We start from the raw sequence: 13,532 nt of genomic DNA on the forward strand, positions 1-13,532 counted from the left end.
CCTTGGTAGTGTCCGTGTGTTGTCTGGCGGTCAGTGTGGACACAGAGTTGTTATTGTTGTCCTCCATGATGATCGCCTGACCCTCAGCACATGCTCCTGCCCGACACACACTCACACTGGGTGTGTGTGACTGAGATACGAGGCTCTGTGTCGCACGAGATGACTGAGAAATGACACGCAGCCCAACCTCAGAAACACACTTGATCACTTCTGAGGGGACGCCAGCATTCAACACCCCTGACCAGCGCTTTAACCTTGTTGTAGCGAGCAGAAAGTGGCGACTGATCATGTCCAGTCAAACTGGAGTCTAATGGTTAGTGAGACAGTAGTTAATGTCGCAGATGATTTAAGCGAAGTGCAAGCTCGTGATCTTGAGGCGCATTTCTGCATGAAGAAAGATTACACTGTACTGCAGGAGAAACACAACACGACACACATGGTACGGGCAGTCAGAGGGGACACGCGGTGCTCGAAAAGCGTTCAAAAACAACAACGCTGACGGTATACTTTTAAAAAGAATATTTTACACATTATTACAAAATGTCTCGCATCATTTAGCCTACTCACTTTCGTGGAGTTTCAAACCCACCAATTTCTTCAGTGCAACACACAAATTAGAAGACGGCTCGACTCTGCTGTTTATGATCTTTCATGACTTGTGCACTCAGGGCTGCCAAACTTCGCAGTAAGTGTGAGATATGGCCATAGTGAGTTTCACACAATCGACACTTTTCACGCGCTCTTTCTCACGCAGAGCAAAATCGCGAAGCAAAACTGACACCGACAGACAACACAGAGATGGTTACTACTTATATGAAACAAATTCTCAAGCTCTCGTCTTCTGTCAATGTCATTACGAAATTCAAATATTATTAAGTACAGTTTGGCGCTTGTGAGTGTGTCGCGAGTCGCGACAGATCTCTGTGGAGCCTCGGTTGTTTCCAGCGGCGCGCGAACCGACCATCTCTTGCTGTTTTAGTAAATGAACAATAAGTTTAAATGTATGCCTAATACAATATAACTTACATGCCTCATACATAATCTCGATCAATTAGTGTTTTTCAAACGGGGAAAGAGGCCAATAAAACAGATGTCACATAACGTTACATTTACCTCAGGAAAGCCACATTATTAATGACCATAGCACGTTAGTTGGCTTTGCTAAATATGTGCAGTGCACATATATTTTATTTTTACTTAGGCCTATTTCATTAAAAAGTTATAACGTTGTTATTATAATAAAAATGCATTACATTTCATTTGAGTTGTTATTTTAAACCTATAGCTGGCTACAGGGATCTCTGTATTTTTACAGCATTAGCTGAGGTACTTCTATTCTTGAGAAAATTAACATGTATCTAAGTTACTGTACCTAATATTGGTCCACATTAATCGATAATATCGGAATCAAATCACAAGAATTTTATAATTCTCACTCCAGGCTAAACTCTTCCCTTGTGCTGACTTGGATGGACTTTTTGTGCATCAAAACTTGTGGAAAACGCATACGAAAGTTACAATCCTAATATAGGCTAACATAACTTTTTGAAATTTGCAATGATATAGCCTAGGCTATGTGTGGAAGCTTGTATCCATGGAATAAATAAAAAAAGATAATGTGACTTTTAATATCAAAATTCAGTTCAGGCAGATTCTTAAGCAAAGCCTTTGCCAGAGTTATGAAGCTGCATTTTCGTGTCTTGAATTGCTTGTTTTGTTCTTTGTATCCAGTCTTTCCTTCTGCCACACTGAGGCCTTTATTTCCAGACAAAAATAAATGTAAAAAACATGACACGGACAAAGTGAAAAGGAAATGTTGATTGACGTGATGATTAACATGTTATAAAAAATTATTAGTATAAAATAGTTCAAAGAGTCGAAAAGAGCCCAGAAAAAGACAAAGGCGCAGTTTAAATAAACCAGATAAGCGGAACAGAAACTCATTTAGTGAGCCGTGAAAGCTTTTGTTTGTTCAGACCTTGAACTGCCGGATTATTTCACTTTCACACACACACACTCACACACTCGCTGTGGGAAGAAACTCGGTGTGTGTACAGTAGGTGAGCACACATGTATTGTGATAGCATGGGTATTGTTTGCATTGCTGCTTTGTGATTGGCTGTGTTCTCTCACACTCCCTGGTGTGTTTGTGTGTGTGGTGTAACACTAGATGTCCGCTTGGGTTTCAGCACAACTCCCTGGGCCCAGAAGTTCACGGAAACAGGTGTCAGGACAGGACCGGTTCCCGACCCGCTCATCCAGGTGAGGGCGACGCTCGTGGCCTGAGGTTTCCCTGAGAGCCTCCGGCTGGAGTTTGAGGTGAGCCAATCATGAGCCTGTTTAACGGGGACAGGGCTTCAGTTACACACCATTCTCTCCGATCAATGCACTGCTTGCTGGATCACAATGCTAGAAAACCTTTCCTCTGTAATTACAAAGCTCCGGTTCCACTGATGCTGGTTTGACAGAGCTGTGCTGAGCAAATATTTAAAGAACTGCTTGATCATGTGACTAACCTTGTATCTGTGAATGCCTTCACAGTTCTGTGAAAATAAACATGTGTGTTGTTCTGAAACATGATGAGTTACTCTTCCAGTCTCTTACCTGCGTGTGTTCCTGATGTACACGATTCATGCAGTGAGAGACAGTCTATAAAGAAGATGCACATTAAAGCAGCAATTCACACAAAAAGTCATTACAAATCAGTGTAATTATTAAATTTTTTTTTTTTGATTAATTTTATTTTTCGAAGGATCATCTCTTTACCCACAACTGTGACTATGGAAGGTTGTTTCTGCCACAGAATAATAATTTTAAAAAAAATTGCGATAATTAACTACTTTTTTATTTCAAGAAAACGAGGTTATGGAAGCTTGTTTCCACCGCTGAATAAAATAAATAATTGTGACTTTTTATCTCACAATCGTGAGATATGACATCAGAATCCTGAGAAATTAAGTCGCAATTGCGAGAAAAAAGACAGAAATGACTTTTTAAGACAATTTGGCGCAATTACAAGTTTAAATCTCACAATTCTGAGAAAAGAAGTCAAAATTGTGAGATTTAAACTTGCAATTGCGCCAAATTATGCGCAATTATCAGGCCAAATAAGGGGAAAAAACGCAATTTCAACAACACGCAATTGCGACTTTATATCTCGCAATTCTGACTTTATATCTCGCAATTCTGACTTTATATCTTGCAATTCTGACTTTATATCTTGCAATTCTGACTTTATATCTCGCAATTCTGACTTTATATCACGCAATTCTGACTTTATATCACGCAATTCTGACTTTATATCTCGCAATTCTGACTTTATATCTTGCAATTCTGACTTTATATCACGCAATTCTGACTTTATATCACGCAATTCTGACTTTATATCTCGCAATTCTGACTTTATATCTCGCAATTCTGATTTTATATCTCGCAATTCTGACTTTATATCACGCAATTCTGACTTTATATCACGCAATTCTGACTTTATATCTCGCAATTCTGATTTTATATCTCGCAATTCTGACTTTATATCACGCAATTCTGACTTTATATCTCGCAATTCTGACTTTATATCTCGCAATTCTGATTTTATATCTCGCAATTCTGACTTTATATCACGCAATTCTGACTTTATATCACGCAATTCTGACTTTATATCTCGCAATTCTGATTTTATATCTCGCAATTCTGACTTTATATCACGCAATTCTGACTTTATATCACGCAATTCTGACTTTATATCTCGCAATTCTGACTTTATATCACGCAATTCTGACTTTATATCACGCAATTCTGATTTTATATCACGCAATTCTGACTTTATATCACGCAATTCTGACTTTATATCACGCAATTCTGACTTTATATCTCGCAATTCTGACTTTATATCACGCAATTCTGATTTTATATCACGCAATTCTGACTTTATATCTCGCAATTCTGATTTTATATCTCGCAATTCTGATTTTATATCACGCAATTCTGACTTTATATCACGCAATTCTGACTTTATATCTCGCAATTCTGACTTTATATCTCGCAATTCTGATTTTATATCTCGCAATTCTGACTTTATATCACGCAATTCTGACTTTATATCTCGCAATTCTGACTTTATATCACGCAATTCTGACTTTATATCTCGCAATTCTGACTTTATATCTCGCAATTGCGACTTTATATCTCGCAATTCTGACTTTATATCTCGCAATTCTGATTTTATATCTCGCAATTCTGATTTTATATCACGCAATTCTGACTTTATATCACGCAATTCTGACTTTATATCTCGCAATTCTGACTTTATATCTCGCAATTCTGATTTTATATCTCGCAATTCTGACTTTATATCTCGCAATTCTGACTTTATATCTCGCAATTGCGACTTTATATCTCGCAATTCTGACTTTATATCTCGCAATTCTGACTTTATATCTCGCAATTGCGACTTTATATCTCGCAATTCTGACTTTATATCTCGCAATTCTGACTTTATATCTCGCAATTCTGATTTTATATCACGCAATTCTGACTTTATATCTCGCAATTCTGACTTTATATCTCGCAATTCTGACTTTATATCACGCAATTCTGACTTTATATCTCGCAATTCTGACTTTATATCTCGCAATTGCGACTTTATATCTCGCAATTCTGACTTTATATCTCGCAATTCTGATTTTATATCACGCAATTCTGACTTTATATCTCGCAATTCTGACTTTATATCTCGCAATTCTGACTTTATATCTCGCAATTGCGACTTTATATCTCGCAATTCTGACTTTATATCTCGCAATTCTGACTTTATATCTCGCAATTGCGACTTTATATCTCGCAATTCTGACTTTATATCTCGCAATTCTGACTTTATATCTCGCAATTCTGATTTTATATCACGCAATTCTGACTTTATATCTCGCAATTCTGACTTTATATCTCGCAATTCTGACTTTATATCTCGCAATTGCGACTTTATATCTCGCAATTCTGACTTTATATCTCGCAATTCTGACTTTATATCTCGCAATTGCGACTTTATATCTCGCAATTCTGACTTTATATCTCGCAATTCTGACTTTATATCTCGCAATTCTGATTTTATATCACGCAATTCTGACTTTATATCTCGCAATTCTGACTTTATATCTCGCAATTCTGACTTTATATCTCGCAATTGCGACTTTATATCTCGCAATTCTGACTTTATATCTCGCAATTCTGACTTTATATCTCGCAATTCTGATTTTATATCACGCAATTCTGACTTTATATCACGCAATTCTGACTTTATATCTCGCAATTCTGACTTTATATCTCGCAATTCTGATTTTATATCTCGCAATTCTGACTTTATATCTCGCAATTCTGACTTTATATCACGCAATTCTGACTTTATATCTCGCAATTCTGACTTTATATCTCACAATTCTGACTTTATATCTCGCAATTCTGACTTTATATCTCTTAATTCTGACTTTATATCTCGCAATTGCGACTTTATATCTCGCAATTCTGACTTTATATCACGCAATTCTGACTTTATATCACGCAATTCTGATTTTATATCACGCAATTCTGACTTTATATCTCGCAATTCTGACTTTATATCTCGCAATTCTGATTTTATATCTCGCAATTCTGATTTTATATCACGCAATTCTGACTTTATATCACGCAATTCTGACTTTATATCTCGCAATTCTGACTTTATATCACGCAATTCTGACTTTATATCTCACAATTCTGACTTTATATCTCACAATTGTGACTTTATATCTCGCAATTCTGACTTTATATCTCGCAATTCTGATTTTATATCTCGCAATTCTGATTTTATATCTCGCAATTCTGACTTTATATCACGCAATTCTGACTTTATATATCGCAATTCTGACTTTATATCTCGCAATTATGACTTTATATCTCGCAATTCTGACTTTATATCACGCAACTCTGAGAAAAAGTCAGAATAGTGAGATAAAAACTCACAATTACCGTTTTTTATTTCTGATTCTGTGGCGGAAACAAGCTTCCATGCGAGCTTCCACAGTGACCACAACATTTTTATTTTTCTATAATTTTTCAGTGAAACGAGCTCTATAGAAGTGAGAAGCACGTACTGCCCGCGCTCGAACACGCGAAAAACACGTCAGACTCAACGGGATTCAAAGGCCCCGATATTCTAACGGTGAAGTTTTTTTTCCCATTATTTGCTTATAAGTAAAAAGTTGAAAACACCTATGCAGTGATATACTTTTAATGAACATTTCAACTTCACCCACATTTGAATACGTAAATGTGCAGCACACTATCCTCTAAATAACAAAATAACAAAACTGACAGCCGTCATTTCATTGTGTTGAGTTTCTGTTTGCCCGTTTAGTTAGATCCACTTTCCCAAACTCCTGCTCCTTATTGGTTGTCATGGTTACTTATTTGTTTTGGCTAGTGGTTGACTCCTTCCACCTGTGTATGTGTGTGACTGTCAGTTTGTGTGTGAGAGAGAGGTAGTGTGTGTGTGCATGTTTTTATATCCCGGTGGGGACTAAAACCTGAAGGCACACAGACTCATGGGGCCTCGTGTCACTGTGGGGACCTAGATTGAGTCTTCATGGGTAAACACACTTATAAATCATACAGAATATTTTTTTTTTAATGTAAAAATGCAGAATGTTTCCTGTGATAGTTAGGGTTAGTGTGTGTGTGTGTTTGTGATGGGTAAGGGGATGAAATATACAGTTTGTACTGTATAAAAACCATTACGTCTATGGAGAGTCCTCACAAAGATAGTAAACCAGACGTGTGTGTGAGTGTGACTGTGTGTGGTGTGTGTGTACAGTATGTGACTAAGGCCAATCTTAGCATCAAGAGGCTTTAAAAGCATAAGAGTCACCGTATCCTAAATCCCCGTTAGTTTCTGTGGTCCTCAGGCATTGGCCAGCGGGCAGATCAGAACAGGCTATATTTACCCTCAGGTATTAGCCCAGATCACCAGCCTGTGTGCCTGCGGTACACACTCTCTCAGATCCGAGTGTGTGTTTGCCGGTCCAGGACAGTTCTGGACAGTGATAATCCCCTGAGATCTGTACAGTCATGCTCTGGGCTTTCACAGGAGCGTCAGCGGAAGCAGACGCGGCACTAGCGGAAGAACATCTCGCAGCCTAGCACACACTACACCAGGCTAATGAGTGTTTGCAGGTGAGCCCCGGAGAACAGCATCACACAGGTACACACACACACACACACACACACACACACACACACACACACACACCTCTTCATCTGCTCAGTAATACCTTTGCCCTAAACTCTCTGTTCTCTCTCCGTCTGTGTGTCGCACCCTGAATCACGGCGGATGCGATGGATTATGGCCGTATCATCTGCCCGTCCTCCGGTGAGTGCGAGTTCTGTTCTGACACACACACACACTACGAGTGTATTCATGTGTCTCACCGTCATAAAACCTTCTCATCAACATACAACAAATGAGCTTTCTGCACTCTAAAAATCACTTGGTTCAAAACAACCCATTTTGGGTGGGTGCTTTTCAACCCAAGGGCTGGGTAAATATTGGACAGAACACATATTGGGTTAATTTTACCCAGCAAATTGAGTTGTTTATTAAACCCAGCATAATGGGTTAATCATTTTTACTTGTACTATTTTTTTATACTTCATACGTGGATTAATGTTTACGAATGAACTCTCTTTAAAAAAATACTCCACGCAACCTCTGGTTTGCATGATAATTCCTTTATTTTTGATCATATTTTACACAGTATAGAATCTTTATATAGTTTTTGAACAAATAATGCCCACATTTAAAGGGATAGTTCACTTTGAAATTAATTTTTCATACCAAAGAGCATATTTTCATAATTTTCATACCAAAGAGCATGCACAGAGAAGTCCAAATTAAACATGATTTAATGACTCGTAAATGTAAGTATACATTGATGGCCTAAGACACGAAACGAGCGGTTTGTGTGAGAAAACCAACAGTATTTATATTGTTTTTTTATCGAATATTCAGCCCGTTCTCATCCCATATACTGACGCTTTTGATAATGCAACGTGACATCCTCAACGCATTCTCATCCTAAGACGTCATAGTGACGCTTTTGACAATGCGTATACATCCAACGCACATGGCGCCCTTTAGCGTCAATATGAGACGCAGATATATATGGGCCTCCTAGTGGTCTAACCCTAACCCTACCCCAGACCTAAACCTACCCATAACCGAAGCGGGTTATATTGACGCTAAACATGCATTCATTTAAATTTCAAGCAGACTTCAAATAAGACGTACACAGTGATGTGAGATGGTGTGCTTTTCTGTTTTTAGTGTGGTTTGTTTTGGAGGGAAACACAGAGCTTTGGTCTGGTGCATTATGGGTATGTGCTCATGTGTTCAGGAAGCATTCAGTTAGCTTCACTTCACTGATGACCCGGTTACGACAAACACCTTTAGCTGAGGAAACCCTTAGTTTATAAAATGGTATACTATGGTTTATCCGATGATGCTTTCACCTGCTAGTAAAAGTTTTTCCGCCGTTGTTACCAGATGCTAATATGAGTGAGAGGCCGGATGGGCCCTTAATCACAGGTGATAACCTGAGTTATATAAATTCAAGTTGATTGGGAAACTTTTTCCATTTATCTCAATAGCAAAAAGTGTCCAACTAAATCAACCTGAATTCATCCCTATACTTTAAGTAGCATCGTAGTTTGGTCTGTTTATCTGTCATTAAAGAAATTAAACTAAGAAAGGTTTTTACTAGGTTTGAAGGAGATGTTCAGATGTTTAATGTATTGTAGTTTAGAGCAGTTACAATAACTGCATGGTGAATAAAACCTGTATTACAGTTTTTTTTTTTTATATTCGCTTTGGTACTATTTTCACAAGTAAGGTGTACATTTTCAAAACTCTTAGTACAAAAATCCAAACTGATCACACTTGTAACGCAGCTAGTCATTCTTTCAAAACCTGATGTAATGCTTTCATTCAGTTGCACATGTTTTCAGTCCACATAATCATTATTTCAAACACAATTGTAATATGTAATGAGAACATTTGGTTTAATCACTGAAACACAACAATATGATCTTTTTTCAGTTTAGTACTTTTAACAATCAGTTCATCCAACAGCAAACAATGCGAGATACACGTTTCAAATCGGCCTTAGAAGTGCTGAAATGAATATGCTACAGTACTATAAAAGACATAGTTTTACTGTAACATTAGGCAATACACTTACAGTACCCAACATTTATATAATCTATCATTTCCAAATATCCATCATATATGAAATCAAGTGAAGGATCAATGAAGACATCCTCTACAATCATTTACAGTTAGTGGCCAATTGTGGTTACCACTATGTGAAATCAATTAGCTATGACGAGTATTCATCATGTGTGGTTATATGTAATCTAAATATTCATACAAACACACATTTTATTTCTGTAGTTCTCAGAATCCATATACTGTATATTGCTGAAATGAAAATCTATAGGTTAACCAAATAATTAATTGATTAACCATTAAGATCTGTTGGATTAAATAATAGACAAAAGTATTAAACTGAACAAAAAGAGATGCAAATCAAAAGTTTGATAGTAAGAGCTTTACTGTGAATGAAACAATAATGTAGATAAAACACTTATTTTGTGTTGTGAAAAGGATACTTTGTGATTGTGTGAATTGTACTAACACAGTTGAAAAAACATGATGAAATGTTTGAAAAAAGTGCACTTTTGATGATCTGTTGTGATATTAGCACTACGAGTTTCGAAAATAGTACCAAAGTGAATAAAAAAACTGTATAACTTGATAAGTTACTTCAGTGCTCAGTTGACTATCGTGTAGGTGAAGTACTCAGTTAGAGTGGATTATTATTTGACTAGTTTTTTCTCGCTCCTTTGTGTCTTTGAGTGTATGATCCACTAGTGAGCGCTATTTCACTGAGAGTCAACAAGCGTCGCCACGGTCCCTTTTGTCCGCAGTTTGGCACTGGCAGTCAACATCCTTATTATGAACCGCTCCCAGAGCCCACCAATAGGAGACGAAAATTCCAGACAGACAGCGAGTCCCACCAATTACATTTCGAGTTTGTTTTCTGCCAGCCAATCATAACGCAGAGGCGGGATTTCAGCGCGTCGTCGAGGGGAGGGTTCGCTTGTTTCACTACGTTGGCGTTTCTCCCAGAAAGATTTCGGTGTGGGAATTTCAATTTTACATTTCTGAGGCTGTCGGAAGCTCTTTCCCGGAGACCTAATCCTGAAAGTTTCGCTGTGCTCGTCTAGAGTGAATAAGGTAGGCTGATTAAGGCTGTTTTAATCATATCATCGGTGTTTGTGTGTATTTCCTACAGATGATCCCGCATGGATCTGATTGAAGTCTGCAGGAGCACGTCATTATAAGCCGTTGGTCTAATGTCACGTCTTTCAAAAGATAAACCGGTCGGTGTAATATAATTTCCCGTTTATGTGTGTGGGATTGTCACTCTGAGGAAGATCCATGTGAATCAGTGTGTTGAATGAATCGTGTAAAGATGATTTACAGCCATTTCTATTGCTGTGGTGTTTGTAAATGTCGTTGGTGTAAGTTACCGTTACTGTGTGATAACGTAACGTGTGTTTCATATGGACACATTCTCCGCGGCCGTGTCAAATCCTCTATGGCGTCTTTATGTAAGGCTATAATCTCCAGTCGTGATGTTTACAGCGACCACTGTTACCCGCCTGAACTCCTCTGGGTGATGGACGGCAGAACAACAGCGTGTTTTGAACAGCTGGAGGCCGTAATAATCATGTTAACGTGTTTTGTTCGTTGAAATTCAGTGGCACGTGCCCTTAATGCAGCGAGTTGCCCGCGTGGCTGGCGCGCGATCACAGCTTTGTGTGTGTGTGTGTTTTAAGTGCTTGGTCTGATAGTGTTTTTAACACGCAAAAAACGCGTGGATGACGCGGCGCCATCTTCTGCAGCGTTTCTGTGACGCGAACCTTCTGTCCAGATGTGCATTACATACACACACACACACACACACACACACACACACACACACACACACACACACACACACACACTTAACACTGCGCGCGATGGGAAAACGCAGGCTCGATCGACCCTCAAAGTCAAGCCTAATTTTTAATTGCTTCACTGAAATGTTGTAGTTGATGGCAAAAATATGAATTACAAAACTGCATGAATATATATAAAATTCACAAAATGTTGTAAAAGGTGATTAACTTTACATTTGAAGATGTACAGACACTGTAACTTAACCGTTTTTTGGAGGGAAATAATTTTTTAGTAGGTTGATGCTTTCGCAAAGTGCGGGAGTTGCAATCATCTTGTCTTTAGTTAGTATTGCGCTGTATATCTGCGTAAATCGCTTCAAGAACAAGAACAAATGTGGGCGGGGCTTGATTGTGTCCGTGGGGTATTGATTGGATGGTTGTGGTTTGCTATTGGTGGATCTGGTGTGATTGACAGGTTGCCCCGCCCTCGTCATCAGAGAAGAGAAGAGATGCTGCAAGAGGAATATTATTATGAGACGCATGAATTAAACACAATAGATTAGAATAAACACGGCAGTATTTGATTTCATGGTGACTTTAAGGCCCAAAACAATCTCAAAACTAGTATGTCAATCCAGACGGATTCGCAAACGCTCTGTCAGGCAGAACCTCGTGCACTAAAATAGCCTTTCTGTTGATTAATGGTCACATGGCATGCGACTAAAAACTTTCTCTGAGTTGTTTATTTTAATTTTACAGTCGCTAACCCCCCTTAATTTCCCTTGGGAAACAAACTACACAAACTCGGTTTTCTGCTCCATTACATGCACAAAAATCATAATGCAATGCAAGTGTGCGTATCTGCACGAGAGATTAAGGGGAAATCTGTGGTGTCAAACAGAGAGTGTGTGCGTATAATACAAAGAGATACAACAGAAGAGACATTCTTATCATTCCGCACACAGAGTTCTGCGCTAAACACAGTGTTTTCTTCTACACATGATAGTGTGGTGCAGTTCCTGTGTCAATCACACTGTCTCTAATGCATACGTGCGTATCATCATGCTGCAAGATTCTGGGGCAAATATTTGCGTTTGTGAGTGTGTGTATGTGCAGTCAGGTCATGTGATGTGTGTACGCGCTAATGTTTGACAAGAGCAGCCGGTGCACGGTTTAATTCCCGCTAAACGCTTTTAGGTGTTGTTTTGCCAAACGCCAATGGTCCGTCATGAGAAACGTGTCCCCCGCCCCGCTGGGATTAGCCTGTGGCGAGTGTCAGGGTCTCTAGCGGACCTCGATTGGGTGAGGTTTGAAGGGTTTACTTCCAATTGGATGGTTTTCTGAGTCCACCAGTGTAGCTTTATCCCAGACCATCTGTCAGATCCGTGTAGCGTCTTTACGAACACACACACACACACACACACAAAGGAAAAGCACAATGTGGTGTTGTGTTCCTGTACGTCTAGTGTGTTGTGAGATTACTGCATGAGCCATATTTAAGTGTGAAACCCCCTCCGCCCGTCTGTTTGCCCACTCAGTCTTATCACTGTGTGGACGACGTCTAAAGGGAATCGTCTCGTTTGAGGGTTATTTGGCTTTGGGAAGTTGTTGATTTGACTTTTCTAGTCCAATAGCAATCACAAACACTGATCTATCTCAAACCAGACTGATTTATTAGTCGTTCATGTTCATGTTATCTGATGTGCTTCGGGTTGTTGTATCCACCCTAGTGGTTTTGACTCTGTTACACACACGTCTTCTTCTGATTGATACACACACAGATCTACTGCTTTGTTTGGCTGTGTGACGTTATCCTACAGTTTCTTCAACATCACCAATGTTTTCCCCCAAGCTGAGAGAAATGCAAAGTGTTTTTATTCTAATCTATAAATGATGAAGATGATCAAGACTTTGCTGTGTCACTCGATCTCCTCCACTTCCTCTGTGTCTGACTGACTCGTTTATCCAGTTAAAGTGTAACTGTACACACGTCCTCCTTCAGCTCCAGCTTCTCGTGTCTTTCTGTGTCTGCCCTGTTTTATCAAGGAAACGCAAGAATAACTTTGATATTGTTAGTAATATTTCACCTGGACTGAAGCGACTGAGGTTTACTTGATCATCCAGACATTATTTATTAGAAAAATATGATCATCAGGCTTTGAGGAAGGTTGATTTGCTCATCTGTCAATCATCACTATATTGCACTGCATTAAGATTTTAACTACAGAGCTTTGATTATAAAATTAAGCATTTTAATATCTGACTTTCCAAATGGTAAATGGACTGTTAGCGCCTTCATAGACCTAATGGCCACCAAAGCACTTTACATTTGCCTCACATTCACCCATTCACACACTAATTCATACACCGACGGCGGTGTCAGCCATACAAGGCGCCAGCCAGCTCGTCGGGAGCAGCTGGGGTTTGGTGTCTTGCTCATGGACACCTCGACACTTGATCAGGTGGAACCGAGGATTGAACCACCAACCTTTCGGTTTGTA

The 13,532-nt window shown here is 38.9% G+C and overlaps 2 protein-coding genes and 1 long non-coding RNA gene across 28 annotated transcripts in view; 2 read left to right on the forward strand and 1 right to left on the reverse strand.

Annotated features, from left to right (window-relative positions):
- The window catches only part of akap7 (A-kinase anchoring protein 7), a 60,269-nt gene extending 59,773 nt beyond the window's left edge, over positions 1 to 496 (reverse strand). Inside the window, exon 1 of one of the 3 annotated variants that reach the window (XM_089118298.1) lies at positions 1 to 496. In XM_089118298.1, coding sequence (XP_088974424.1) covers positions 1 to 289 — 289 coding nt within the window. In that variant the 5' untranslated portion in view covers positions 290 to 496. The other 2 variants (XM_089118295.1, XM_089118296.1) reach the window with 2 other exon arrangements.
- The window catches only part of LOC148974391 (uncharacterized), a 48,103-nt gene that overhangs the window by 2,980 nt on the left and 31,591 nt on the right, over positions 1 to 13,532 (forward strand). Inside the window, exons 2-4 of one of the 2 annotated variants that reach the window (XR_016145949.1) lie at positions 2,190 to 2,262; positions 6,092 to 6,193; positions 7,118 to 7,231. This is a non-coding gene — a long non-coding RNA (uncharacterized LOC148974391). The remainder of the gene's footprint in view (positions 1 to 2,189; positions 2,263 to 6,091; positions 6,194 to 7,117; positions 7,232 to 13,532) is intronic. The other variant, XR_016145950.1, reaches the window with a different exon arrangement.
- epb41l2 (erythrocyte membrane protein band 4.1 like 2) overlaps positions 10,163 to 13,532 on the forward strand; it is a 105,314-nt gene continuing 101,944 nt past the window's right edge. For all 23 annotated transcript variants that reach the window (XM_039664239.2, XM_039664244.2, XM_039664258.2 and 20 more), the window contains exon 1: positions 10,163 to 10,324. The gene's annotated coding sequence lies outside the window, so the exon portion shown is untranslated. The remainder of the gene's footprint in view (positions 10,325 to 13,532) is intronic.

Source organism: Pimephales promelas, chromosome 13 (assembly GCF_988280905.1).
Source record: "Pimephales promelas chromosome 13, fPimPro1.hap1.1, whole genome shotgun sequence".
Lineage (NCBI taxonomy): Eukaryota > Metazoa > Chordata > Actinopteri > Cypriniformes > Leuciscidae > Pimephales > Pimephales promelas.